Source organism: Eptesicus fuscus, chromosome 4, assembly GCF_027574615.1.
Source record: "Eptesicus fuscus isolate TK198812 chromosome 4, DD_ASM_mEF_20220401, whole genome shotgun sequence".
Lineage (NCBI taxonomy): Eukaryota > Metazoa > Chordata > Mammalia > Chiroptera > Vespertilionidae > Eptesicus > Eptesicus fuscus.
In genome coordinates this window covers 101,428,309-101,456,248 of record NC_072476.1, presented here as the reverse complement: position 1 = coordinate 101,456,248, position 27,940 = coordinate 101,428,309, and the positions used below count along the sequence as shown (strand labels likewise).

Here is a 27,940-nt window from a genome sequence, read left to right as displayed (position 1 = left end):
CAACCCCTGACTTCTCTCTCCAAGCTGTTCCCAGGATCCTGAGAGATGGATCCTTTTCCCCGGGCCGCGGGGAGAGGACGGGGGGGGGGGGAGGGGGGGGGGGGGGGAGGGGTAGACAGGGACGGACACTGTGCTGAGGCTGCCTCCTCGGTTCTCTGTGGGCACAGCTAACAGGCTCCTACCTGCACCGAGACTCCAAAGACATGACCTCAGTTTTCTATCCACCTCAGGTTTTCACTTCTTGGTTATTTGGCCAATGGTTTGGCAAAGTAAAAGGACTTGATTAATCTTTGGCTTTTCCTGATTTTGTCTGGGACAGTTGGATGAAGCATCAAGGATACTCCCCCCGCGCCCACTATAGGTGTTGCTGTAACACGGGTGCTGTGGGTTTCACAGTGTTGTCATGGCTTTATACTTTAGGGTCCAGACTCCCTGGGGTCGATGCCAGATTCGGATGTAAGTACTTTCTGCTGCACGGATAACGTATTTTATTATAACACATGGAAGATGTAGGGCTCCATCCGTATGCAGATACTTCATCGTTAATCAAATGAATCATTCCCACAGGTGCCCGGGGAAGGCTGGGGCCACTGACATCTTTATGACGATTATACAGTCTGTGTGTCACAGGCAACTAAAAATAGCTCTCTAAGATGAAACATTTCAAAAGACTCACATTTTTCTGCATAAAGGAAAAATAGTGCCTATTAAATCTCTTGAATTTGCTTAGTTTGACTCTGCTTTGAATATGCTTTTTTTGGCTGGAATTTTTGGGAAGCAAAGCTGGAATAGAAACCAATTACCCAGTTGATTCAACTGCCTGATTTCCTGTGCAAAATGTGATTGATTTTTGCAACACGCTAAAAAAAGACATCAATGTTATCTCCCTAAACATCCTTGCGACGTTATTGTTTTTACATATCAGCCCAACAATCAAATCCATTTGACCTCTTACCCAACTATTCTGGTATGTCAATGTCAGCAGTCTAAAAACTTAGTTTTGGGAAGATTTCAACCAAAGAACTTGTATGCATATATGCATAACCCATGGATATGCATAACCCATGGACACAGACAATAGGGTGGTGAAGGCCCAGGTTGCGGGGGGGAGGGAGGGCGGGTTAGAAGGGGTCAGTGAGGGGACATATGTAATACATTCAACAATAAAATTAAAAAAAAAACAACACTTAGTTTTGAATAGTGCAGAGTAATTAAAGTTTCTATGATTTAATCAACAGCACCTCAAGGCTTCATTCTAGGCAGCCATTTGGCACACCTGGCTCAGACACATAGAAGCAGCATTTTAGGGCACAAATGGGCATTGCATGATGTTTTAGGACTTGGAAGGACTCCCCTCCGTTTACGCCGAGAGGGCCAGGGAAGGAAAGTGGTTTTCAAACTTGTGGTTGATGAGCACAGACTGCCAACTATGCAGAGACATCAGCTGGTGGCTTTCCTCAAGACAGGACCAGTCCCTACAAACGCCACCCACTCTGGACCTTCACTGCCTCTGAGGGCAGCAGACATCCCTGCGCCCTGGGTGTTGTCCAAGCAAGTCACCTGACCAGGGCTGCTGTGGCTCCAGTCCCCCGACACAATCCTCCTGGCCCCTTTCCCTGGTGCTCCAAGTTTCGAGTTCACTGCGACCCCACTGCCTGGATCTGACCTGGGCTCCACAGCTGACTGCCTGTGTGAACGTGAACTTCAACCAAGGGTCTCATGTCTCTGACCCTCACAATCCGTACATATAAAATGCAGATAAAAACCCATGGCTGATAATTTTCTACAATTTCCTAAACCCAAAACTCTGAAAAGTGATTTCTCATCACTTACCTGGCAACAAAGCATGACCTGACCTGCCCGTTTGATGCAGAACTGACCAGAACCGCCAGGAGAAGCATTAGCATATTCAGTTCACCCACGTGTCACCGCAGCATCATTAAAGGGACCGGTTATGAAGTTGGCCCCAGACCCTGCAGGGCATTATGTAATATCCAGTACATGCCCCATACGACCCATCTACATTCTGAAACAATTCCAAAACCCCTCCCTATTTCCAATTCTTCTTTTTACATCAAGAATTGTGGACTTTGGCACCTACAAGAATGTTCTTTGTGAGGATCAAATAGGATCCTTCTTGACATTTAATACGGTGTCTGGCATGTAGTAGCTGATCTCAAAATATTAGGGGATTCTCATGATTAGGTTTATTTAAAGTGGCTTATATTCATCTTCCAGCTGGATCCCAAGTTAGTGACTGCCAGTCTGTGGACTCAATGACCTGACACAGGTGAGGCACCAGACATTGTCCCTCTGAGGATATGACTGTCTGCTCCAGGGGGCTCTTTCAGTCCACTCATAAAACTAGCACAGAGTGGGTACTCAGCAAAGATCACTGAATGAATGGGTTACAAGATGGCTGAATAAGCAGAAAGCGAACTCTTATTAAATGTAGTTAATAATGGAAAGTACAATCCTAAGATATGCCTAGAAGCTCCAGATTCCACCTGAGCATAAGCTGAGTTGCCTGGGACTCCCCTGTGGGTGGATTACAGTAAGGGTGGTTATTAATAGGTCATCAGTCTATGGACACACACATACGACAAGACTGTGTTGCTGTTGATTGGCAAAGGTAGATAGGGACTGGGCTTGGATATACAGACAGTCAACCCCTCCCTTCCAGACAAAATAGTCATACACAGTACAGTCCAAATTCATCACAGACTTGAACCAGAGAATGTTGATTTTTGTCATTCAGGGTTCCAGGAAGTTCAAAATGTTCCTCTAGAGATATACCAGTAGAACCTTATGCCCCCTTACAATTTTGTCATTCCAGCAGTCTGAAGATTTGAGGTTGGCTGCCAGGATTTATAAATATAAACAAACTGTTGGAATACTGTTTTACTCATGGGAACTCTAATATCTATATTTAGTACCCATACAGCAATAAGATATCAAGATCACGGATTCGTAAAGCTTAGCATTCACCAGTCACCTGAACAGGCTTATTAAACCAGAGTGCCCGGTCCCACTCAAACAGGCTCTAATTCTGCAGCTCAAGGTGGGGCCTGAGAATCTGTATTTCTCTCAAGTCCCAGGTGATGCTGGTGGTGCTGACCCGGGGACCCCACTTGAGAACCACTAATCCAGAGGTCAAACACTGACTCTCAGCATGTATACTGCCGAAGCAGAAGGTGCTTGGGATCCAGGAGTTTCTCCAGTCTGTTTTGTTTTTTGCCAACAGCAAAAACATAGAAACATCATTTGGCCAAAGAGCAGAAAAATATCAGAAATCAATTAGACTATAGTTAAAAGGAAGAACTTACCCCCACACCTTTTCTCTTCTACGCTACTGGATCTTGCCACAGATACTTCTGGAAAAAGAAAAATCCAATCACAATGTGTAAAGGGTATCGGGAAGAAATATCATATCAGTGATTCATTTACAAAATGCCCAAATGATACTGAGTTTTATGTGAGTCGAAGTTCCAAAAGCCTGATTTTTAAAAATAATATTTGTTTCTTTGTTCAACCAACTTGAGCTGCAGTTGGTCCAGGTCACCTTGATTGGGAAGGGGTGAGATTCATTAGCACAGATAGAAAGTGCAATGATCCCCTGAGCTATAGCCAGGGCACTAGCTTCAAAACGAGGCCAGAGAATGAGCGGATTTTCGGTGACAATGCATCCTGCCGGCTGTGGAACCCACAGTGTTGGCCTGTGGTGTTCCTGCCTCAGATCTTTTGTTTCATCAAAGCAGGGTTGGCACATTCCCTACAGAGGGGACCGATCCACCAGAGCTCCAAGGAAATGGCCAGAACAATAAGTCCCTGTTCAGAGCCCATTGATGCTCCGCTATGCCACAATGGGAGACACCATTGTGAGGAGAAATCCACCTGCACAATGAAACACCATTTCAGGATGCCAGAAACATTGTTCTCTCCGCATTGGTTTTTCCTTAGGTACCAAGAATTAAAAATATATCTATGATTAAAAAGGGAAACAACAATAAACATTGCAGCTTTATACCACACATGACTGAAGTTCCCTACAAGGCTAAAGCTTATACTTTTCTCTAAAACATTATCTCTTCCATAAATGGAGGAAGATAAGTTATCATCTATTATTGCCTTATAAGAGGTTGGTCTCTGCTTTGGTCCATGTCTCAGTCCTAACCCACACAGTAGGCATGTGTGAAATGATATGTCAGTATATACACCAAACCTATAGGTGACAGGTGACCACCTACCACTAACAACTCGATTTGACACGGAAAAGAGAGTGGCATAGATTTGACATAGGAAAGGCAAGAGGGCCAGTCCCCTCTTCTCCAAAATAAGAGCCATGATGGGTTCCCCCTTCCCAAATACACTAAGTTTTCATAAAGAAAATGGTCCTTCCTCTCTGTGCAAACACATGCACACAAGCATTGACAAAACATTTTACCTAATAATTAAAATAACCAAATGCGCCACTTGCATTTTGGGGGCAAAATCTTCCACATGTGTTATAGTCAATAACTTGTAGAAATAACACTGTGCTTAAAAATGTCTATGGTTGAAAAATCTTAAAACGCATAGGCTAAATTTAAGTCTAAACTTGCAGCTATCTATAAACCTACACTTTCATCACCCTGAAAATACAAGAGTTGGCAGAATCATCTGTTTCACCAAAAGGGACCTCAAAGGACAGTGGACTAACGAGGACTCATTTCCACTTTGAATGTGGGCAGTGATCTTGCTCACACTCTGCCCTTACCTGGGATGAAATTGGAATCAAATATACATGGCCGGCTCTCCGTGGTGTTTCCAGAACACTGGCTGCCCACGGGGAACAGAAGGATGCATTGGCGGGCGCGGACCTGGACTCCAGACACATCACACTCCGACCAGTCTGACCACTCCGACCAGCTCTCTGCAGTGACCAGAAGCGGGGAGAAGAGGCAGCAAGATGCACTAAGATCAATCACCGTGGAAGCACTGTCATGTTACATATATGACTTTATGCCCTCCTATCAGCTTTAATGGGCCTGTATATAATTAAAATGTACTATCTTCTTAAAAGTCCAGTAGATAAAATACACACGTGCATGAATAAAAGAACTGGTATATCACTGACCTGAAATAATGTGCTAGAATTACATTTGCTGAAACCACATTATTTGAATGCTTTAAAGTGATTGAATTAGACGCTCAATAAGCTAATCACTGATGTCCAACTGTGCACAGGCCGCCAGTGGCAGGGGAACAGAAATCATCAAGGCAGACACTGTTTCCATCAGGGCAATGCTCCTCTGCTAAGAGCAGCCCTCACAGGCTTTCCTGAGAGACCCCCACAGGCCTCAGCACTTGGCCAAGAGAAACAGGGGCATCTACGAGATAGCCCGGTTGCTGAGTTCCTGAGAAATCTACAATGTAAGCATTCTCTTCTCTTATAAAAAACAATTCTGCAGAATCAATATCCCAAAGTCAGGCTATATTTGAAGCAGAATTCATCTTGTCCCGTGTTTGCTCCTAAGATCAATGCACAAGTCTTGGGTGAAGGCCAAGAGTTGAGTGATAACAGGACCCTTCACCCTGAGGTGTAAGAGTTGCCAGGATGTGTTACATTTGCCCAAGCCTGCAGATGTGTGGCAGAAAAACACTCATATTTGAAGTAAGGAGGTTACAAAAATGAACTCTTAATATTATTTATGAAATATTAATCAACATAAAAGTGTTTTTCTACGTAGTTTGCTTTCCCCCTCTTTTTAAAAGCAAGCATTATCTTTGTAGTTCAGAGAGTTTGGAAATCAAAATTGTGCCTTGACCCAATAGGAAGTGAGATCCATGTAAAGGGTACAATTTTCCCTTAGAAATGTGTCAAGTTTTCAGAATGACTATAAGAATTAGGTTTTTAGGCACTTTTCAATACACATGGAACCTTCTAGAAAGAAATGCAAGAGCAATTTATAAAAAAAAAAAAAAAAAAGTAAAACTGTTTCAATGTCAAAGTTAGGTCTCATCTTCATTCCAAGTCATTCCATGTCAGAAGGTGAAGCTAATTCCTGATGGGGAGACTGGGTCGCTTATCCAGTGGGCACCAGTGTCAGCCAGCCTCAGAGCTCGGTACCTCCATGCTCCCCACCCCGATTCCCAACCACACGATCTCAGATTTCATTAGCTGAGATTAATGAAATATTTTGCAAAGGCTTTTTGTCATAACCCGTTTCGGCTACTCATTCTGAAGCTATGCCAGGTTGAGAACCATTTTATTGCAGAACATGTGTTATGAAGTCACTTCCAAGGAGGCAGGGTGGCAGATGGGTGGAAGTGTTCTCCTCTTTCAGTACCGATGATGTGGCATCATCAATTCATCATTTCTAAGTCAAGGAGAGGGCCACGTTTGTCCCAACGTCCCACCACTCACCGGGGCAGGGCTGCGTGTTGCAGAGCGCCTCCTCCGTGTGCAGCCCCAGGCAGATGTCTCCGCCGTAGGCTGGCGCTGGGTTTGTGCAGGAGCGGGTCCTCATGTAGTGTCCACCGCCACACGTTGCTGAGCATTTTGACCAGGAGGACCAGCAAGACCACACGCCATCCACTGGAAAAAGACACAAAGTCAGGTTGCTTCTAAAATGCAAAGCTGACCAAACGGATGAGGCTGCACATAGAGTGTGCAGGCAGGACCATATCCGAGAAGCCACTTGACCACCCACAGTAGGGTGTTAGGGGGGTTCTTCCTATTTGAGGGAACCTGTTTTTAACATTCCTCCCTTCATATTTTCGGTTCCTCTGATTTGTCCCTTCAGGAAATAGCTCTAAACATAACATGTAAGCGTGAGGATGACAGAGGAGTACAGTGTATGCAACAGAAAATCCCCATCCCTGGGAATAACCTTGAACCACATTCAGCTGTGATTTATGTGACGCCCTAACTTGCTCTCGCCTTTGCTAACCACTCAGTCGAGTTGGCCAGAGGAGACTTATAGCCAAGGACAGGCAGTTCCAGTCACAGCCTTCCTTACCAATGGGATTACGATTTGCTCCAGGACAGAGGGATAAAGAAAGGGTAACAGGTCCTGTGAGGAAGAACTGCAGGGATGCTCCATAGATGCAGACACCAACAACCAAATGAAGTCCATACCGTGCAGACTGGACGGTGTGTTTATGTGAAGGACTAAAGAGAGGGCCTGCTACCTGCAGCCGGACTTCAGGTTGAATATGAAGGCGAGTTTTGTAACTCGGACATTAGGCAGAACTGGTTCCTGATGAACCACTGCCATGCCTGCCCGTGACCCCGAGCCATTCTCCTGTTTTCTCCAGGCTGGGCTCCTGATAGCTGTGGAGGGGCCTCCTGAGCACTGGGTCAGTCGACCCATCTGGCTCTCAGCACTCCCTCCTGCTTGTTAAACTGAGACCTCACGCTGGCTTCTGTCTGACATTGTCAGATATGACCTGCCATTTGTCTAACTCCTTGCTGATCTGCCCTCTTGTCAGCCAGACCTGCCCTGTTTTATTGAGTCCCAGAGCAAAGCTGCAGGACTTTGTCAAAATGTCATTAGACTCCAATTAGCAAAAGCAATCATAACCACAGCAAACTGCATAAAAAAGCTGATGACAGATTTGCTTTTACAATATGTAGATAGTATCATGTTTTATTTTCACCACATCCTTCATAAAATAAAACAGAAGCAAAAAAGAAAGGGAATGCCAAAATCGTTAAAGATATAAGGCTATTTTAGGTAGAATGACCTAGTTTATATTTGAATACACCCATGGTGAATTAATACATCTTTTTTTATAACATAATATGTCTCTTTAGATATAGGCATAGATAAAAATAAAGCAGTTTTGGGACATATAAGCAGAAGCATCATGTTTATGATGATATTTTAATTTGCAAAAAAAGTAAAAACAGAAAAAAAATCTTTGACATGTAACTGGGAATTTTGTGATTTTTATCCAGACTTGAAGAATTCAACATTTTCCCTAATAGGCAATAAGCATGTCAGAAAGTGAGAATGAATATCTGACATTGGTTATAATACCAGAAAAGGAAGGCAGGCAGAGATTTGCCTAGAACCTTAAACTTTTCAAACACCCACTGCCATGTCTATTCTCACTGTAAACTGAGCTGAAGCTTGGTCTCAAGTGGGTATGTGTACACACCCCACACTAAGGCACACATAATTCAGAGTGCCTCAGAACAGCAGGTGTCACAGAGCGCAGATGTTTGAATGTACACAAGGCTGTCTGGGGCTCAGTTTCAATGCCTCATCCAGATGGGCGCTGGAACTGGACTTAGAGCAACCGTGTGGTCTGACGATCCTTGACTTTGCTATTGCATAGTGAACCTGCAGATCAATGGCCACTAGGTATATGAAAAGATGTCAAACATTATTAATAGATGAGAAAATACAAATCAAAACCATAAGGAGATATCACCGCACATCTGTCAGGATGGCTATTGTCAAAAAATAACAGATAACAGTAGACAATAGTGTTGGAAAGGATGTGGACAAATTGGAACCCTTGTACCCAGTTGGTGCAAATGTAAATTGGTGCTATGAATAACAGTATGGTGGTTCCTAAAAAAATTAAAATTAAAAAATTAAACTACCGCCGAAACCAGTTTGGCTCAGTGGATAGAGCGTCGGCCTGTGGACTGAAAGGTCCCAGGTTCGATTCCGGTCAAGGGCATGTACCTTGGTTGCGGGCACATCCCCAGTAGGGAGTGTGCAAGAGGCAGCTGATGGATGTTTCTCTATCATCAATGTTTCTAACTCTCTATCTCTCTCTCTTCCTCTCTGTGAAAAATCAATAAAATATATTTTTAAAAAAATTAAACTACCATATGATCCAATAATCCTGGGTATATATATAAACATAAGGAAATAAGGATCTCAGAACGATATCTGCACTTCCATGTTCCTTGTAGCATTCTCCACAATAGCCCACATGTGGGAACAACATAAATGTCCATTGACAGATGAATGGAAAAATAAAACTGTTGTATATATGTACAATGTGATATTCCTTTAAAAACCAAAGAAATCCTGTTATATTCCACAACATGGATGAATCTGGAGGACGTTATGATAGCGAAATAAGCCAAAGAAAGACAAATACTGCATGGTTCCACTTATATGTGAAATCTGAAATCGTCACTCATGGAAGAAGAGTAGAATGGAGGTTGCCAGGAGATGGGGGCAGGGAAATGAAGAGTTGCTGTTCAACGGTATGAGGTCTTAGTCATGCAGCATGAATCTGCTGTGCAAGACTGTGCTAGCGCTAACAACACTGTGTTGTTAACAGAGTTTGATTCAAAGAGTCCGGCCCTGTGTGAGACTATCACTCCATTCTTTCTCACTTATACTTTCTGCTTTCATAAAAAAAAAAGACAAAAGGATCTATGTTATTCGAATTTGACCACTACTTGGTAAAAAGAAATACCTGTAGTCTCTACCTTGGTCTGCCAAGGTTTGGAAGCCAGAGTTCTGAATCAAACAGGGACAGGAGAAAAGGAGAGGAGAAACACCAAACTATTTCTCACGGTTGCAGGTAAATTATGTAGGTGAAGGTACTAGAGGGATCAACCCACAAGAAGTTGAAAAAAATAATTTTACCGTGTTGCAATTTGTCATGCACATTAGAACTGGAGATCAAATTTAAAAGATATTTTACACTCACCTAGTTTGCTTAGATTTATTTTCAAACTTAATCATAATAAGAAAGCTTGCTTTTCAATAAAATACAGTGGCCATTTGCACATGTGTACCATGGACCAAATGGGGCTAAAAGAGAGTAAATTCATAAGGAGGAGAGTGTTTGGAATTAGGTAAAAATAGCCTTGTAACTGGACCTCCTCATGGCTGAGCAGCTCTGCACTCAGAGCCCTGAAGGCTTCGACCCCTCCTTGATGAGTTACATGTTTCATGTGTTCAAGGAATTTTCTAGGAGGTGGGAGAGAGAATTGACATTTGCCCAACTCAGCCCCTCGAATCCACCCACACCCAAGTGGGAATTGAAGAGGGCAACTCTGAATATTTTCAAAACCCTCTATGGAATCTTGGCTTTCAGAAAGAAAATGAAGACACAGCTATTTCAAGACATTAAGGTTATATATACATGATACCGTCTTGACCATCAAATAAACTAAAATAAACACAGCCACCAGACCATGCTCATGGATATCTGTGACATGGGCACTGAGCCTGCTCTCAAGGACAAGGCAGCATCCTGGAATCTGGAGAGTCTGCCCGCTCTGCTGACATCAATGAGGACTCATGTCTGGAGCCTGGGAGGCAAGAGGACATGGAGTGAGCCTGACATTCCCACGTCACCCTGCCAGCTCAGTTACAGCACCGACCCTAATCTAATGATGCCGCCCATGATCTCCCTCCCAGCCCTGGGGGTGGAATCCTCCACTCTCAGTGCTGGGGCTGTGAGAAAATCCTGGCTCTGTGACCTTTCCCAGCCCCTCAGCATCACTTGGCTGGGAAGGCTGGATGGTCTGAAGTCTCCTGAGGCTGGAGAAATTAGGCAAAGACAGCCCAGGAGGAGCAGAGCTGCTGCACGAGCAGGGACATTACTGAGAGCCTCAGCTACAAAGTTGGGAACTGTGTATTTTTAGTTTAATGTACATATTTATACATCCATCCATTCATCATCCATCTATTCATCATCCATAGTCCACTATCCATCTAAACATCCAACTATTAATTCAATTATCCATCCATCCGTCCATTAACCATTCATCCATCCATCATCTATCTACCCATCCATCCATCCATCCATTCATCCATTCACCCATCCATCATCCATCCATTCATCCATCCATCCATCCATCCATCCATCCATCCATCTATCTATCCATCCAACCATCCATCCACTCACCATTTTACCATCATCCATCAGTCCATCTACCCATCCTCCAAATGTATGGCTTCAACCCAGTTTCTTGTTCAAAGAACTCAGCAAGTTGCTTATACCTACTGAAAGAGATGCTATACTTTCAAGCTTCTGTATCTTTAAAAACACTGCATCTGGTGTTTGGAATGGCCCCCTGCCCCATTCCCATCTCAGTTTGTCTGTTTGTCCAACTCCCTCCAGACTCAGCTCAGGGGCAGCCTGCTTAGGGCAGTGGCCATGATTCCAGCTCAGCGGATCTTTAGCTGATGTAACCACTGCATCTATATCCAATATATGCAGCCCAATAGCTGGTGACCATACAGGGCTGGCATTATTCACAGGATGCCTCCTTGCTGAACTGTAGGTTCCTTCTGACCTGCACCATCTCACTGCACCTTTCTTACCCTGTGACTAGTGCATAGTAGGCTATCCAAAAATGTTTGCTGATTGACTGAAGAAAGGAAGATAAAGAACCAACTGCTTGTTTTCCCTCCTTCAACAGTGACTGGTCGGCATTCCTGGTGTGTGTCAGGCCCATGCTGGGAAGGAGGACACTGCAGTGAGTGAGTGATACCCTCACCACAGCCCCTGCCCTCCTGGGGCTTTCACTCTGACCGAGTCAGAGGCAGCACACACTGCAGAACAGCACTTGGGGATGGCCTGAGGTATCAGGCGAGACATCCTCTCTCTGTGGGAAGGTCAGGGGAAGAGATGCATGTGACAGGGCCCCGCCCAGAGCTGCAGCAGGAGAGGGCAGACAAGGCAGAGGAGCCTGTGGGGCTGTGTGTGCAGACAAGGCCCTGTCCAGGAAGACAGAGGCTCCTGGGCCTCTTTTAGCTCATTTGATGCACTCGGCGCTTCTTTGGGAATTCCAAGAAGTGAAAAGCCAGGTCTCAGGAGGAAGACCCAGACACACAGCTTCTGTCAGCTTCCAAGAGAGAAGAGTGTGGAAAAAGTGGACTCCTGCTGACCAAGGCATCTTGGTGGGTCACCCTTGATAACTATTACCTAGAACAGGAATCTGTGGTGAACAGCAGCCAGTTCAAGGCCAGGCCCATCAGAGCCTGGGTGGGGGCCAGGCCCCACTTTCAAGGACAGGAGCCTCTCTCCTGCCCATGGCAGTAGGGCTGACTTCTCCAGCAGGCACGGTGCCTAGGGCCGACCATGCTCACAGGTGCTCATGAGGATGTTTCCGTTTCTTGTAAATTGAAGAAATACATGAATATAATGCAGCCTAGGTTCTATTTGATTTTATGCCAATGCTGTTGGGAGATATAATCTGTGGTTTATATATTTGTATGTGTATGTCTGTATATGCAGGCATACCTCATTTCATTGTACTTTGCTTTATTGGGATTAGTTGAAGGCAAGACCCTCCACCAGCAAGATTACAACTTGCTGAAGGCTCAGATGATGGTTAGCATTCTTAAGCAATGAAGTCTTTTTTAATTAACATACGTACAATGTTTTTTTAGACGTACTGCTATTGCTCACTTAATAGACTAAAGCATAATGTAAACATAACTTTTATATGCACTGGGAAAACAAAAAATGCATGTGAATTGATTTATTGCATTATTTGCTTCTTTGCAGTGGTTTGGAACTGAACCCTTAATATCTCCAAAATATGCACTTCTCTTTCTCTCTCATATCTACACTAATAAAAGAGAAAGATGCAAATTGACTGTACCTTCGTGCCACCCACCAGCCAATCAGGAGTGAGTATGCAAATTAACCCAACAAAGATAGTGGGTTAATTTGCATACGCAGGCGCTGAGCGGCATTCTGCACCGCCCCAGCAGCTCTGGGCCTCTGGGCAGCATGGGAAGGCGGAAAGGTGGCTCCGGGCTGGAGCGAAGGCGGTGCCAGCAGCCAGGGGAAAGAAGGCCATTCTTGCACGAATCTTCGTGCATCGGGCCTCTAGTATATACATAAAGCCAGGAAAGCCGGTTGAGCCTCCCCTACATCAGAAGGTCTTCCAAGGCCCTTGATTTTTTTCAGATTCCTCAATCCACTCACCTGGGCAAGGCAAAATGTTGCACTCCTGGTATTCCAGGGACGGGCCCAGGCAGGGCATACCCCCGTACTTGGGCTCAGGGTTGTTGCAAACGCGCTTCCGGTTCCGAATGCCCCTGCTACAGTCGCGGCTACACTGTGACCATGACGTCCAGGCTGACCAGGCCCCGTTGACGGTGTGGGCAGAGTATCTCCCGGCACGCATGAAATCCCCAGAGAGACCTGCCAAGGGAAAGGGTAAGGTGTCAGTTCTTGAAGTGACCAGAGTCTAAACTAACTTTCATTGTGTACCTGCGGCCTGCTTTGTTTCTGTAACCACACCCTCAAATTTAGCGGAACACTTTGCACTTCAAAACCCAAAATCAAAAAAGAAGCAGTGGAGTGCTAACCTCCCATAACTCACGTGACTTTCTCTGCAGTTGCTATTAGATCACAGGTGCAAATAAGAACTCACTTTGTGAATGTGGCAAAGTCCTCACACAGGCTCTAGGCCTTGCATTTGTAGTTCACTTGTTTTTCTGAGAAACTTTTTACAAAGAAAACACAAGTTTCTCACTTCCCTTGGGAGTTCCTCAACACACTGCCCTTGGACTCACTAACAAGAATATGGTCTGGCCCTAACTGGTTTGGCTCAGTGGATAGAGCGTCGGCCTATGGACTGAAAAGGTCCCAGGTTTGATTCCAGTCAAGGGCATGTACCTGGATTGCGGGCACATCCCCAGTAGGAGGTGTGCAGGAGGCAGCTGATCAATGTTTCTCTCTCATCGATGTTTCTAACTATCTATTCCTTTCCCTTCCTCTCTGTAAAAAAAAAAAAAAAAAATCAATAAAATATATTTTTAAAATTTTTTTAAAGAATATGGTCTGTAAAAACAGAACCGGATTCAGACATTTTTTAAACCTGGTCCTTCCCCTGTTAACCTTTGCCAAGTGAAGTAAGGCTGGTGAAAGGTGTGGAGTTCATGCATCTGCATCCCAGGCCATGGAGATACATGTCTGCTCCAGGTCCCTGCAATGAGGCTGAGCTCACTGCCCGGAACCCAGCACATGCCTGCATGACCTTGTCCTGTAGCAAAATGCTCCCATGAAGTTCAGAGCCCACTTACTAGCAAGACGTGCTTCCCCAAGAACAAATGTAGACACGGAAGCAGCAGCAATCATGGTGGGGGATGAGGGTGGGGAGTTGTCTTGTTAGAAACAGACTCTGAAAACTGTGGGTCAGGTCTGCTCTGAGCACTTTGCATTTAACTCATTTAATTAGCCACAGTCAAAATTCCTGTGCATTTAACTGAACATGCCACCCACTTACAATACTAGAAAACATTCAGTAATTTTCTCAAATGTAGGCAGAATGATACAGCTTGACCAAAAACTCTCTAAGTATGCACGAAGTTCTGGTTAAGTGTGGAAGGCAAATGCACCAACATTTCTATCCATTGTGAAATAATTTTGTTGTTTATTTAAAAACCAAATCAGAAACCAAGGCAGGATGCTCTTTGGAGAAAATGGATTAGAAATGTCTTGCTGTGACGAACCAGTACTTTGTGGTTAATCAATAAAGGACAACTATTCACAATTAAGCCTCATCTTGTGTGGTCAGAGGCAAGTAAGTCCAATTTTGTATTTCCAAGATATCAATACCAAAAATGTGTGGATGCTCTTTAGAACCTGAAGCCATTAAGATACAAGAAAGATAAAGTCTTTTTAAGCCATGCCCATGGGATACTTTGGGAGGAAATATAGACTGTGCTTTATAATAGTGTAGTAAATTTTTCCTTAGTTTATATTACTAGCATTTAAAATTAACATTAGCTTTGGTTTTGTATGTATCTGAGAACAGAAGAAAAACAAAATATATATCCAGAAAAGAGAATAAAATTAATGTATAGAAAAACACTGTTACTCATTTTCTATGTGTTTTTTGTTTTTTTTGTTTTTACTTTGGTATCCTAATAAATAAGATAGTTCACAGCCAGCTCTGAAATAAGGGAATAAGTGAATGGTGTTTATTTGTTTTATTTAAATTGCGGACTTATTCACACAAAACTCTTTACAAAAGCAGACTTCTCTTTTTCCAAAGAAACAAGAAGCAAGCTTGTTGGTTGCTGAACAACATTAAGCAGCATGGTTTGAGGTGAGGATAGAGTTATGTCATCAGCTTAGACAGTTAATGTCAGCAAAGCTGTATGACAGAAGCGGCTGCTGATGGCCCTCCCAGCATCCAGGCTGGCAGCGCTAAGAGGCATGGGGTTCTGTGACGTGTGCACTGGTGGCCCTCACTCACAGCCACTCACTTAAGAGCTTCCCTTGGGCAGTGCGGGAGATTTCTTGCACCTCCAAGAATTTATTCCACTTGCATCCGTCCAAGGTGGTGACTCACCAGCTCTGTGGTTCCTTAAGGCCAGCCACCAAGTCTAAAGCTCTTTCTGTAAAAATGACCTTGATAGTGACTGTGCTTTCTCTATCACACTCATGTTAGGAGACTAAGAATTATAAACACAGATGTGCTGGGAAATATGGGGAGATGGTTGGGTACAAGATATTATTACTATTGCTGTTCTCACCAAACCATGCTGTGAGGACCCATCTATCGGCACGTGTTTTCTTTTCAGAATTGGCCAGATTGTGTGACATTAGATGAGAATGGTAGAAGAGATGGAAAACGATGCAGAAATGCCCAGGCAGAGGGTGGATTTTCTGGTCCACCCCAGAGCTTACCCCATGCTACTAATATGTCATTGAAGGGATTTATACAAGTACAAGAGGCAAATCAATTTCAAAGACTATTAAAGGGTTCTCATGTGCTGCATTCTTTTATTAATATATTTTTATTGATTTCAGAGAGGAAGAGAGAGGGAGAGAGAGAGAAACATCAATGATGAGAGAGAATCATTGATCGGTTGCCTCCTACATGTCCCCTACTGGAAAAAGAGCCCACAACCCTCCTAATTCATAGGTCGATGCTCAATCACTGAGCCATGCTGGTCAGACACACTTAAAAAAATATTAATATATATATATATATATATATATATATATATATATATATATGGAGAGAGAGAGAGAGAGAGAGAGAGAGATTTCTGTTTTCTTTGTCCAATTTTGAGATAAATAAAATAAAAGCTTATTGCAAATTTTAGTACCAAAAGAATTGTGGAAAGGTCACTGACCCTTCTGTAATATTTTCTGATACTAAATAAATCTCCCACAAACTACTGTGGCCTTGCTATAAATATAGTGTTATTTTGTAGGTTGAATTCACAGGACCATCTCAATATGTAACTACATTTTTATAGTAAGGCTGTTTACTATCAATTTGCTGTACAGCCATTCCTCTGCTCTAGAGGAATGTGTTGTTAGAAAGATTGCTAAACCCTAAGTCATTGAAAGAAAAAATACCCCCTCGCTCTTCTCTGAAAGTAGAGAAAAGATCAAATGCCTGTCCATGGAAGAGGGTCAGACCCTAGGAGTCCCCACTCACCATCTGTGGAGCAGCCGCTGGTTCCGTCACTGGAGCAGTACCGCATTTCAATTCTCTGTCTTCCCACTTCCAGCAAGTTTGGATCAGGGAGGCGGGCTTTGCACGTGTATCGAAATCGTTGCTCATAGTGGCCACCGTTGTCAGAGATGTTGACAGGCGTCCAGGGTGTCCAGGGCGTGGTCTTCTTCAGCTCAGGGCAGGGGTTGGTATTACAAGGCTGGTACTCCTGGGAGAGAAAAGGCGTGGGGTGTGCTCAGCACACAGCATAAATAGAGCCAGGTGTCTCTCCAGTGAAAAACAGGGCTCTCTTAACACTTCGTATCTTAATATGCCCCTCAGCTACTCTACAAGGTTTAAAACCCATTTTTGTTAAATTAGGCATTTAAAAGAATGTTCTGTTGTTTTGAAGGATCTGCACAACTTCTCCTGCGTCAACAATGAAAATGAGACAATGGACATAATTGTATGTGAATAAAAATCGTGATTCCCATAATTCATCTTCCTTTCCCTTAGTAAGTGACCAAAAGGCTAATTATTCAGATGTTAAATTTAGCTGTTTTATCTAAAAGATTAAAGTTCACATGATGAAACCATTACCTGTTTTGTGAACCACAGTATGTTCAGTTTGTGATTAACGGGTATTTTAAGCTCTGGAATAACAGATTCAAAGTGACAGACTGACAGGTATCCAAATGATATCGACCTTTAGTTGCTAACAATTTTTCACCAGATTTCCCTGGTTAATACCTCAGTGGCACTTGTCAGTTTCTCCTCCCTTCCCTTACTACCAGGTCTCTCCCTGGTACGCAGGTTGGAAGGTCCTGGGAGCTGAGCAGAGACATCAGAAGGTTTGGCACAGTGAGTGCTGGGGGGTTGGAATTTAAGACTACAATTATGAAGATCAATCCGAAGCACTAAAATAGTGATTTGGCAAAAATTTTAAACTCTATATCCCCAAAAATAGGGCCAAATATAAGAGGTTTGACTTTGGATAGAGCACAACACGGAGATTCCTCCATTTGACAGCAAAGGAAGTTTCATTAGAGGGAAAACCCACAACACAAGACACACTCAATTATGGCCACACTTCTAAAATGATATTTGTCCATGTTAAACATACATATAAAATAGGAGATAAACTGCTCTCTAAGCTGTATTATAAAACAGAGAACTGTTCCATCCTTCCCCCATCAATTTTTAGTTAAGCATTTTGATATGTAGCCCATAGAGCTAACAAGAATTTTCCATCGGGCGCTGTCCATTCACTGTGCACTATGGAAAACGAGGAGTTAGCTCTTAACTCCCCACCTCCCTCCCTGCATCTTCAACACCGATGCAGTTGCATCTTCCATCATCATCATCATATGGTCAAGCTACACTTTGTTAGGTCAAAATGCAGTGTTTGCTCTTAGCACCAGGGGAGCACTATCCACACCTGAGTGCTGAAACCACCATCGATTTCTGTCTCTTGTGCAGTTCCCTTCCAATCCCAGTTAAGGGCTCATCTGTTTTGGGGGGTAATTGTCTAGTGTCTATGAGCATGTCATTACTTCACCCCTGTCATGTCGTCAGACATAGTAAGAATTGTCTTTGTAGGTTTCTGGTTAGAAAAAAATATCCCTTTAATATTTTTAATATTTTATTAGTGAATTTCCAATATGACAGAAAGTAGCCATGTGTGTCCACACCATCAGCTTTACCTGGACATCTACTAAAGTCATGATTTTGTCACTATTCTAATTATTAGAACTAGATTTCTTCACTCATAATCCATCTTTTTTAAAATTATTTTTACAGGGGACAATACTCCAGAGTTCTCTGTGTTGGTGACATCATAGGCTTTTAACAGAAAGTATGTGAAGTGATCACCGCAGCGTCTCTGATGTAATACCCTGTCGAGGTGTGCTCCTGTCCACAACAGCACACACCAGAAGACAGACGACTGCATTTTCCTCCTTTTACAGCGTTTTTGATCATGGCGTCTTTTGGATGCTGCCTCCCGAAGGAAAAAATAGCCCCAATTCAGGCCATAAACTCAATGGTGTGAGAAACTAGACAGGACACGTGTGAGCTCACTCTATTTCACTTGAAATGAAGTCACATGATAGGAATGCTTTAAACCTCATCTGGGATCTCCCAGGCTGGTGGCGTAGCAGCACTGTCATCCCCAGATTGAAAATGCCATATGCCACTGTCCTCCCCTTCCTGACTCTGTGCCCACCTGGCCGGGCCAGTGTCCAGGATCCTTGCTGAAATGGACTTAAAGCATATGCTGTTTATGGGCCCTTGCTTAAAAAATACAGGTCTTTATTAGTAAGTTCAACATCATTTTATGATGGCAGGGGCTACATGTGCCAGCGATGGGCATCACTCAAGGATAAAGAAGGTCAATTCAGGCTCATTAGACCGAACCCCCCTTGATAACAAAGTCTGTTCTTTTGTTCATTAACTCCTCATAGCACATATTTTAACATGAGACACGGGAATTTCTCTTTTCAACTGCTTTTTGAGGTTTCATATGATGCATTCACTTAAAATATCAAATTATGACATGCTGAGATAATTTTTAAAACAGTAAACTAAAACCACAAGTAAATCACCACAAATTAGATATTTTAATGGCTAAAACAAAACAAAACCAAAGAAACCAGAAACTTGCCAGTCAGGTGCTGATGGGCTTCCGAGCAACGGGAACTCTCCCTCCTGCCCTGCTGGTAGGGATGTAAAATCACACAAGCCCTTTGAAATCTATTGACATTTTCTTAAAAACTTACAAACACACTTATCATATGATCGAGCCATTTCCCTCACAGATATTTACCCAAGACAAAAGAAAGTATATGTCCATACAAATACTTGTACATGAATGCTCCTAAAAGCTTTATTTGTAATAGCCCCAAACTGGAAACAACCCATATTGTCTATCAGCAGGTAAATAGCTAAGTACTTCATCTTATATCCAAATAGTAGAACACTACTTGACAATAAAAGAAATGAACTGTTGATATGTGCACAGCACAGAAGAATCTGAAAATAATTATTCCGAGAGAAAGAATCCAACATAAAGAAAGGGCATATAAAATTATGGAAAATGAAAACTAATGAAGGGTCAGAAAGCGGAGAAGCGGCTCCATGGGACTGAGAAGCACACAGTGCATGAGGGAGGGGTGACAACAGGGAACAAGGAAACTTTTGGGTTGATGGACATGCCCATTCCCTCGATTCTCCTGCTGGCTTTGGGAGAAGGTAGCTGCCACACTGTGAGAGGGCCACGTGCCTGGCACCTGAGGGCAACTTCTAGGAGCTCCAGTGACCTCTAGCCTAAAGAAAGCAGGGACCTCAGTCCTAAAATTGCAAAGGACTAAATTCTTTAAACAATCAGCTGACAAGAGAACCCAGAGCTTCAGAGAAGTTTGCAACTCTGGACACTTTGACTTCAGCCTATGAGACAGAGCAGAGAAATCAGTTACATGGGCCCAGACGTGTGACCCTTGGAACTGTGAGATGATAAAAATAAATAAACAAACAAACAAATAAATAAATGTGTTGTTTTAAGCCACTAAATTTATGCTAATTTTGTTACATGATGCTAGAATATTAATACATACTGATATAAATGTATATTTGTTTGTATATATAAAAAGGAACGTATTCTGGGACCCTGCTTTTCATCTAATACTCCAAGGATTCAATTTATTAGAAGATTCAAATGAAGTTGAATTTTCTTATGTCCTGACTCTTAGTCTGATCTCCCATTTGCAGGAATTTTCTTTCATAGAAACTCATTATCTTCCTGCTATGATATTCCTCCAATTATTTCGTATGAGAAAATTTCAGTTAATTTTTAAAATTACCATTACTTGCTATTAATAATACATAGAAAGTTGTTGATGAGAGTCCCACAGGTTATGGACCAAGTTGAGGTTAGTTGTTAAAATTAATACTTTATTCAAGATGCCTGTTCCCATGCAGAATTTTTTTTTAATTCAGCTATGCAGAACGGTGACAAAATATACATGTTGACCATCAATTTGAGTTTCAATTTCACCAATTCCATTAAAGCTTTAGATTTCCGTCCATTATGTGTGTGTGAAGTATATTGGGTATATGCCTTTTGCTTTAAGGGCATAAACAGACTCTAAGTGGTGTTCTATTCATTCCATAAAAGTGCTTTTCCTAAAGTGTGTCTCTGGGCAGCTCATGGTGTGCTTCAGGAAAAAGCATCTGTTGTCAGGAAGGACTGGGGCCTTGGGTTCAACAAGCATAAATGGGTTTCTTCAAAGCAAGCAAGATATGAACTGATCTTGAGCCCTTTTCTCAGACCTTCTTGAAAAACCAGAATTGAGTAACTGAGCAGATTGCATGTTAGTAAATGCTGTCAAGGAGGATGCTACCTGGAATCAAACAAGCTCCCTAAAAGTGAAAGCAATTTTTCTGTTGTGTGACTGATTTTACAATCGACTTCACGGACTCAAAACTGAAAATGAGGGTGTGTCCTGTGGTTCCGAGGTTGTGTGGAAGATCCCTGTCTTCTGCCAAACCTAACCAGGACGTGAAAGACTGAAGATGGAGCCTTATGTTCATAAAATCCTTAGCCCATGTCATATGCTCTATGTCCTTAGCCCATTGAGATGCCCATGTTCTAATGGGGAAGTCCTCTAAAATAAGCCTTCTTCAGGGCTGCTGGTGGTGGTTTTCCAGGGAGTGGATGAGGCCTAGGGGGCTGGCACTTCATTAGTCTTTCTTCTCCAGTGATTCCACCTTTGAGCTTATTCCTAAGTTTTTACTGTGAAACTCTCTGATCACGTCCACGTTTGTGCCCTTATGTGATAACCAAGGTAGCCCACCAGGTCTGTCCAGGGGGTCTACTCCCTTCATGTCCATTATCTAGTGTCTCATATTTCTGATTGATAAGTGGTCATAGAAAGACACACATCATGATGATTTGGGAGTGTTAAACCAGATAATGCATTTATAGTGATTATCAGAGAGTTTGGTATTCAGGGCATTGTTGGTGTGCAAAGAGGTCTGGAAACAAAGACGGGGTACAGAACACAAAAATATTAGGACTTCTCCAAAGTTTGGTCAATAGCAACCTCTGTCCAAAAAAATTCAGATGGTCATAAGAAGCCATAATTACCCTAGCAGGGTTACACACAGGAGAATGGATTTATCCAACTGGTAACATAAGTATCCAAGTTTCCATGTATATCATTTCTTTCCCTCTATAATGTGATCATTTGGTGGAAAATTATCTTCTAAATTTGCTCTTATCTGAGTTTATATGAAACTGACTTTTTAATCAGTTCATATTCCTTAAATAATTAGTTAAGATTTCATGCCCTAAAAGATAGCAGTAAGAATATTTATTTAATCTAAAATTCCGATATCATGTAAGATGTATTTGGAAAATTCATTGCTAAGGTCAAAGTCCTTCTGTCATTTCATTTCACCAGTAGGGAAATATTTGGAACTCTTGGGTATTTTCTTGGCTCTCTAAGCTGGGATCCCATTTAATGGATCTGGGAAATGAAAAACATGTGTGTTTTATCAACATCTTTCATAAGGAATTGTACTTTTTGCTCTTCTTTGGGCCAATTTACTGTGGGAAATTATGTTACTCTTAAAAAAAGATCTATAAACGACCCCCGTTTTATAATTCAAATTGTATAATTATATTCCTATTCCCTCATAAATGTTTCCTGCCAGAACTTAGGGGTATTGACCTAAATATTTTAATTTAAACATTTATATTTTTGAAATTAAAGTCAAAGTAATATTGCCCAAATGACATTTTCAATTAACAACAGTTATGAAAATGGAAACATCATATGATCTATCCATCCATCCACTCAGTCATTTATCCATTTTTCAATAATCATTGTTGAAGAACCTATACCTCTTCAAGGGATCTTAAATATTAATGATGAAAATAAGCACATGAAGCTCAAGGGAAACATGAAAGTGCCAGCAGTCCCATACCAACTATGTGTTAAGGGAGTTAAGATGTCTGAGGGGCTTGACCTTCAATAAAAGGGCATAGTAACTGGCACTGTGGCCAATCTCATGAGTCACTCCCCTGGGATTCTCTGTCTGAAAGACCACTTTCACACCAAGGTGCATCGTCTGCCTCGATCACAGCACTGAAGGTGGGATGCGCCCACCAATTTAGTTGCCTGACTAACCTATTCTAGTAAAATGATCTATGCCCTAATAGTAGAATGTCATTGTTAGCAGAAAACAAAACAAAAGCCCTAGTGCAACCTTAGCCACCTTAGAAAAAGTTTAAAGTCTTGATCACAGGAAATAAAAGTCCCGCTGGTTAAAATATACGTTGTCAAATTAGTTGACTATTCATCTTTGTTTTTTATATTAATACAGTTAAAAGTGCCTGTGCCCCAATTTTATCTATGTTCCAAATGTATGCACAGGGTCCCTGCAATAACCCTAATGAAAAGAGTAAAGTATGAAGGTAGTCTGCTTAGAACTTGTGGCCACATTAATAGTCAGCGTTAATTCCAAGGTGTGGCCCGGTTGGGGTTCCCTGTCTGCTGTCATTATTCTATTGGCTTGTCTCTAAAAGCTGGGTGAAACTTTACCCAGAAGCCCCCAATCTCCCAATAAAAGAGATGTGTTTCTAACCTAAGGATAAAGGCTTTGTCCTTTCTTCAAAGAATCAGCATCTCAACTCAGTCATATAAATATATAATGATTTTCACATGATCCTTCTCAAATAAACTATCACAAAAGCGAATACTCTGTCTAAATGAAGTGAAAACATCATAACAAGTAATTTTTATGACTGATATGGATGGATTTATTTCTAAGATTTATAACATTCTCTCTGAATTTAATTTTATGGCTTATTAATATCTTGGGGTTATAATTTAATTCACTTATTACTAACAATGCTACTGATGCATTAGAATTTTTTTTCTCCACAGCCTAAACACATTTTTTGCATCTGCTTGAATTGTGCGTTTCTTAACCTAAGTTTGGGCCAAAACTCTGCTACTTTCTTTGGTCCTCTTTCTACTTTCATCTATGTGATAGTCCAGAAAATAGATTAAATTTATTAGAGCAAGTATCAAAGAGAACAGTCAGGCATCATGACGCCATCAATGTCTTTGTCACAAAGATGAACAGTAGAATCCCTGTCGCTCACCTGCTTTCTGAACTTGGCCCTGCTCCTGGCTGCCAGCATAACTCAGGGAGGGGCAAAAGTAGGCTTACAGTTGTTTGTATGGCAAAGAATACAATCTATACTAATAAAAGACTAATATGCTAATTAGACCAGGAGACCTTCTAGAGACCTTCCGGACGTCCTTCCATACAAAGCCATGGTGGCAGGGCTGAGGCAGAGGCAGTTAGGGGCAATTAGGCTGGCAGGCAGAGTGGTTAGGGGCGATCAGGCAGGCAGGTGAGCAGTTAGGAGCCAGTGGTCCTGGATTGTGAGAGGGATGTCTGACTAGGGGATCGGGCCTAAACCAGCAGTTGGACATCCCCCGAGGTGTCTCGGATTGGAGAGATTGCAAGCTTGGCTGAGGGACACCCCCTCCCCCCCCCACCATGCATGAATTCCATGCACTGGGCCTCTAGTAATAAATAAATAATAATAGAAGAATAAATTCTGCATTTCCTGCACTTACACCTCCCACCCTCAATGGCTGCTTTCCCATAAATGAGGTCTGCAGTAGAATTAAAATATTCAAAATGTTGGAATCAAACATAAGTTAAACATTTCTAGGTTTTAATGTACTTAACATATGGCAATGACATAACACAGTTTATCCAGAAGTTTCCTATAAAAAAAAAAGAAATGCCTAAATCAATGTTTAAAGACTGAGCTACATTATGAATTTTCATCTACTTAAATATGATCAGAAAATCATCTATAATAATAAAAGCGTAATATGCTAATTAGATCAGATGGCCTTCCGGATGACCTTCGGGACGAAGCCAGGGCTGCGAGGGAAGCCCGAGTCCTGGGTCCCGGGTGCCAGAGGGAAGCTGATTGCTGGCAGACGGGAGAAGGAAGACCTACTCTTGCATGAATTTTGTGCATCAGGCCTCTAGTTCTGCTGTAAATTCCTAAAATATACAATGGTGGTTAAATAATGAAGTGGGTAAACTTCTTAGTTTGGTCACAAATGCATGCTGTTATATCCATTCCTTAGGGTTTTTTTGTTTCATTTGTTTGTTTTTTTTAAATAAGTTTTTATTGATTTTAGACAGAGAGGAAGGGAGCAGAAGAGAGAGACACATAAATGTGAGAGAAAAATGAATTAGCTGCCCCCTGCCAAGCCCCCATCTGGGATGTAGCCTGCAACCTTGCATGTGCCTTGACCGTGAATCAAACCAGAGACTCTTTGGTGCACGAGACAACGCTCAACCACATAAGTCACACTGGCCAGGGCCATTCCTTAGTTTTTAACTGTACAAATTTTCTTTCCCACTACTATCACCATATAAATGCACTTCTCTACATGAAAACATGAACACATGATAGACGTCACTTGGTAATTTATATATTAAGGTTATCTAAACCAACAAATGCAGCCACACAGCTCATGTTCTAGAAAGTTGCTTCTCTTCTTCAACAAGGTAAGGGTGTTTCTTATTCAAAGCCATCTTTCAGGCCTACAGAAAGTATCCCAGTTGAAATACTTAGAATTCTGTACTGTGGACAACATTAAAATTCATTTTTCTCTTCTGGACACATGGCAAAATTTAAGCAAGAGTATTGACTGCTCTCTGCCTCCATTTCTATTCATTTGGGCAAAAAATTCCATAAGGTGGCTGAGTAAAAGTGCCTGCTCTTCTAAAATATGACTCAAGTATTTCTAAATTGCTTTATTTTCTTACAAATATTAGTCTATAAAATAAAGCAATAAGTGATATAAGGGTGACTGCAGACATCTAAGTTTTCTCTTATAGTGTGATAAAAAAAAAAAAGTAGTTTTCTTCTTTAGACCGTCCCTCAGTAATAGAGTTTCTTTGTCTTTATTACACCATGAAACACTCTACCCACAATCAGACAGAACATTACAGTCAGGGGAGTAGACGTGAGGTTTGTTCAAACAGGAGTTTACCCGGGCAGGCAGGAACAATACCAACAGCTAGAAGCCTGAGTATAAATTTAAAATATTTACTACATAATTATATAAAAAAGATACAATTCCACAAAATTATAACAAAATGGTACTCGAGAAGGCCGTCATGAATGGCAGTCATGGTGCCCATCTAGAGAAACCCTGGGCTAATCAGTGCTCCTAATTGCATTTCTGTGGCTCATGCTACTGGCAGAGTGGAACAGAAAGTGCTCAGCTCCCCAGATAACTCAGAAAATCAGATCAACGGCTCTGTCTCAACCCCTCCCACCTCATAGCCTGTGTCCCAGCCACTCAACACTGTCTTGAAGACCCACAGTTACATGCTGTGGCTTCAGGCCTCTATGTCGTTGCTGCTGTTGCCTTTCCTGCAACATGCCAGCTTTCTCCTAAATTTACCTGGAAACTCTGCCTCCTCCAGGGTGCCACCACTGGGCCCTGGACAGTCACAGAGGAAGGATGCAGCTCTGCAATGACTGGTTTGCACAGGAGCTCCCTCACACACCGTGAGGTTTCTGCAGACAGCGGCTGCCAACGTTTCATTTTTCTCTTTCTGGCCAGGCCCTGGACACTTGCTGGTCTTCACATAGCAGGTGCTCCACCAGCATCACACCTCCCAGTACTTCCACAGTCAAACAGGCGCCAGTGGGGTCCACACATCAGAAGCACGCCACAGTCTCTTGTGTGATTTTGGTTAACTTTCCCTCAGTGTTCAAAATCTTTATAAGTACTGAATAATCGTTTAATCAGTAAATGGTGTACAAACTGATAAAGATCAGGAGGCTCTGGTCCATGTGGGGTGGAGGCCCATGCAGCTGAGCACCCCCATGGCCACCTGCAGGGACCAGCATGGAGCCATTGCCCAGCTCTGCCATGTGTGAATGCCCCAGGACCAGTCATTAAGTAACAGTCTCTGACCTTCCAGACATGGGTAAGAGAGCTGGCGGGAATCCTGGGGAGAACTTATTCTCATCATTGACCTCACAACTCGTATTTCTTTGCTTTGCTATATTGACTTGGCCGTGATCTCTGGTACAGCAGGGAATATTAGAGGGGCTGGCAAAATCCCTCAGCTTTTTCCTGACTATGCACCCCACAGCCTGGTACTGCAAACCTTTTGAAATGAAGCAACTGACTTTCCAAATCTGTGTCTGGTCACCTAACTTCACATCCTCCAGTCACCCGAATGATGCTACTTAGAACAGTTGTCGAAGTGTGTACCCCACATCTTTTGATCCACATCCTTCACTCATGTTCCTTTATCAGAGAAGCTCCCACGCCCCTCTCAACTTGGCCAAATCCTGGCCACACCATGTGGGTGCCCTTGACCCAGCCACAGATAACCACTCCCTCCTGTGGATTCACTGTTTTCTCTTAATTGCTCCACTGGCATTCCTAGCTTCTTCCTTATATCCTAGTCATTTGATTTATATTTTTTTCTCTTAAGCTAGAAAGTCATATCTTTGTGGTTAGGGATTCTATTGCATTCATCTGTGTATCTTCCAAAGTGCCTAGGACAGTTCTGTACTAGATATTCAACATTTTTGGTGGACCAAATACACAGATGAAATGATCTGAAAATACTACAAAGAAAAGGATGACAGATCAGTAACCGAGGTCATGGAGAATGTTCTTTTCTTCCATATGTAAAACTGTATAGAAATTAACAATACCATAGGAGATCACATCAAATATTAGACAAATTAATTCTCAAAGGAGACATGTAGCAGGCCTGACAGTGGTACTAGCAGTTGTGAAAGAATAAGAGAAAGAAATTGATGAAATAACTTCATAAGGAAGCCTGCCTGGAGAACCTCAGAGGGCTCCTGTGAGGTCTGGGCTCCATCTGGCTGCCCCTATATTTCTGCCTCACTCCCTGTTGAGAGACACAGGTTCCTGTGCTGCTGGTTTCCCATGCGGGGCCTGAGCCATTTGTAAGTAGATTCCACAGCTTCCTTCTTTCAGCCCCTGCCCCTTCCTTCTCCCACATTATGACACTAGAGCTCCTTGGAAGACTGCTTTCTAATCGTCTCCAACTGGGCAGTTTCATGGGACGAGGATGGACTAGAACAGATGTGGGAAATGTTTCGCATCGTGAAATAAGCACGATGCCAAAGAGGAGTGTGTGCGATGTTACTTTCTCACGCCGCATGGCTTGTAAAGTAATGCGAGAATGTGGCATGGTGGGAGCCAAGTCCAGCTTTAAGTGTCTTTATTGCAATGATTTCTTTCAAACCAGAACCTCATGAGATTCTGTATGTCAAAGAATTCTAGGGGAAAAAAGCATGCTGTGGAGTGAAATGATGAGACAACTGTTCTAAGAATGTCTGCTTTGGGGGCAGATCATCCAACCACAGAGCAAAATAATTAGGCTTTTATTCTTATCTGACAAATGTAGAAGGCTTTTAATGTAGCACTGTGTTTCCATTTAGAAATATTATAATAT

At 42.5% G+C, this 27,940-nt stretch overlaps 1 protein-coding gene across 1 annotated transcript in view; it reads right to left on the bottom strand.

Annotated features, from left to right (window-relative positions):
* The window catches only part of SEMA5A (semaphorin 5A), a 246,985-nt gene that overhangs the window by 4,115 nt on the left and 214,930 nt on the right, over window positions 1-27,940 (bottom strand). The window contains exons 15-19 of the mRNA XM_008151651.3: window positions 16,385-16,610; window positions 12,907-13,125; window positions 6,407-6,577; window positions 4,757-4,912; window positions 3,327-3,374 (exon numbers count right to left, since the gene is read on the bottom strand). Coding sequence (XP_008149873.2) covers window positions 3,327-3,374; window positions 4,757-4,912; window positions 6,407-6,577; window positions 12,907-13,125; window positions 16,385-16,610 — 820 coding nt within the window. The remainder of the gene's footprint in view (window positions 1-3,326; window positions 3,375-4,756; window positions 4,913-6,406; window positions 6,578-12,906; window positions 13,126-16,384; window positions 16,611-27,940) is intronic.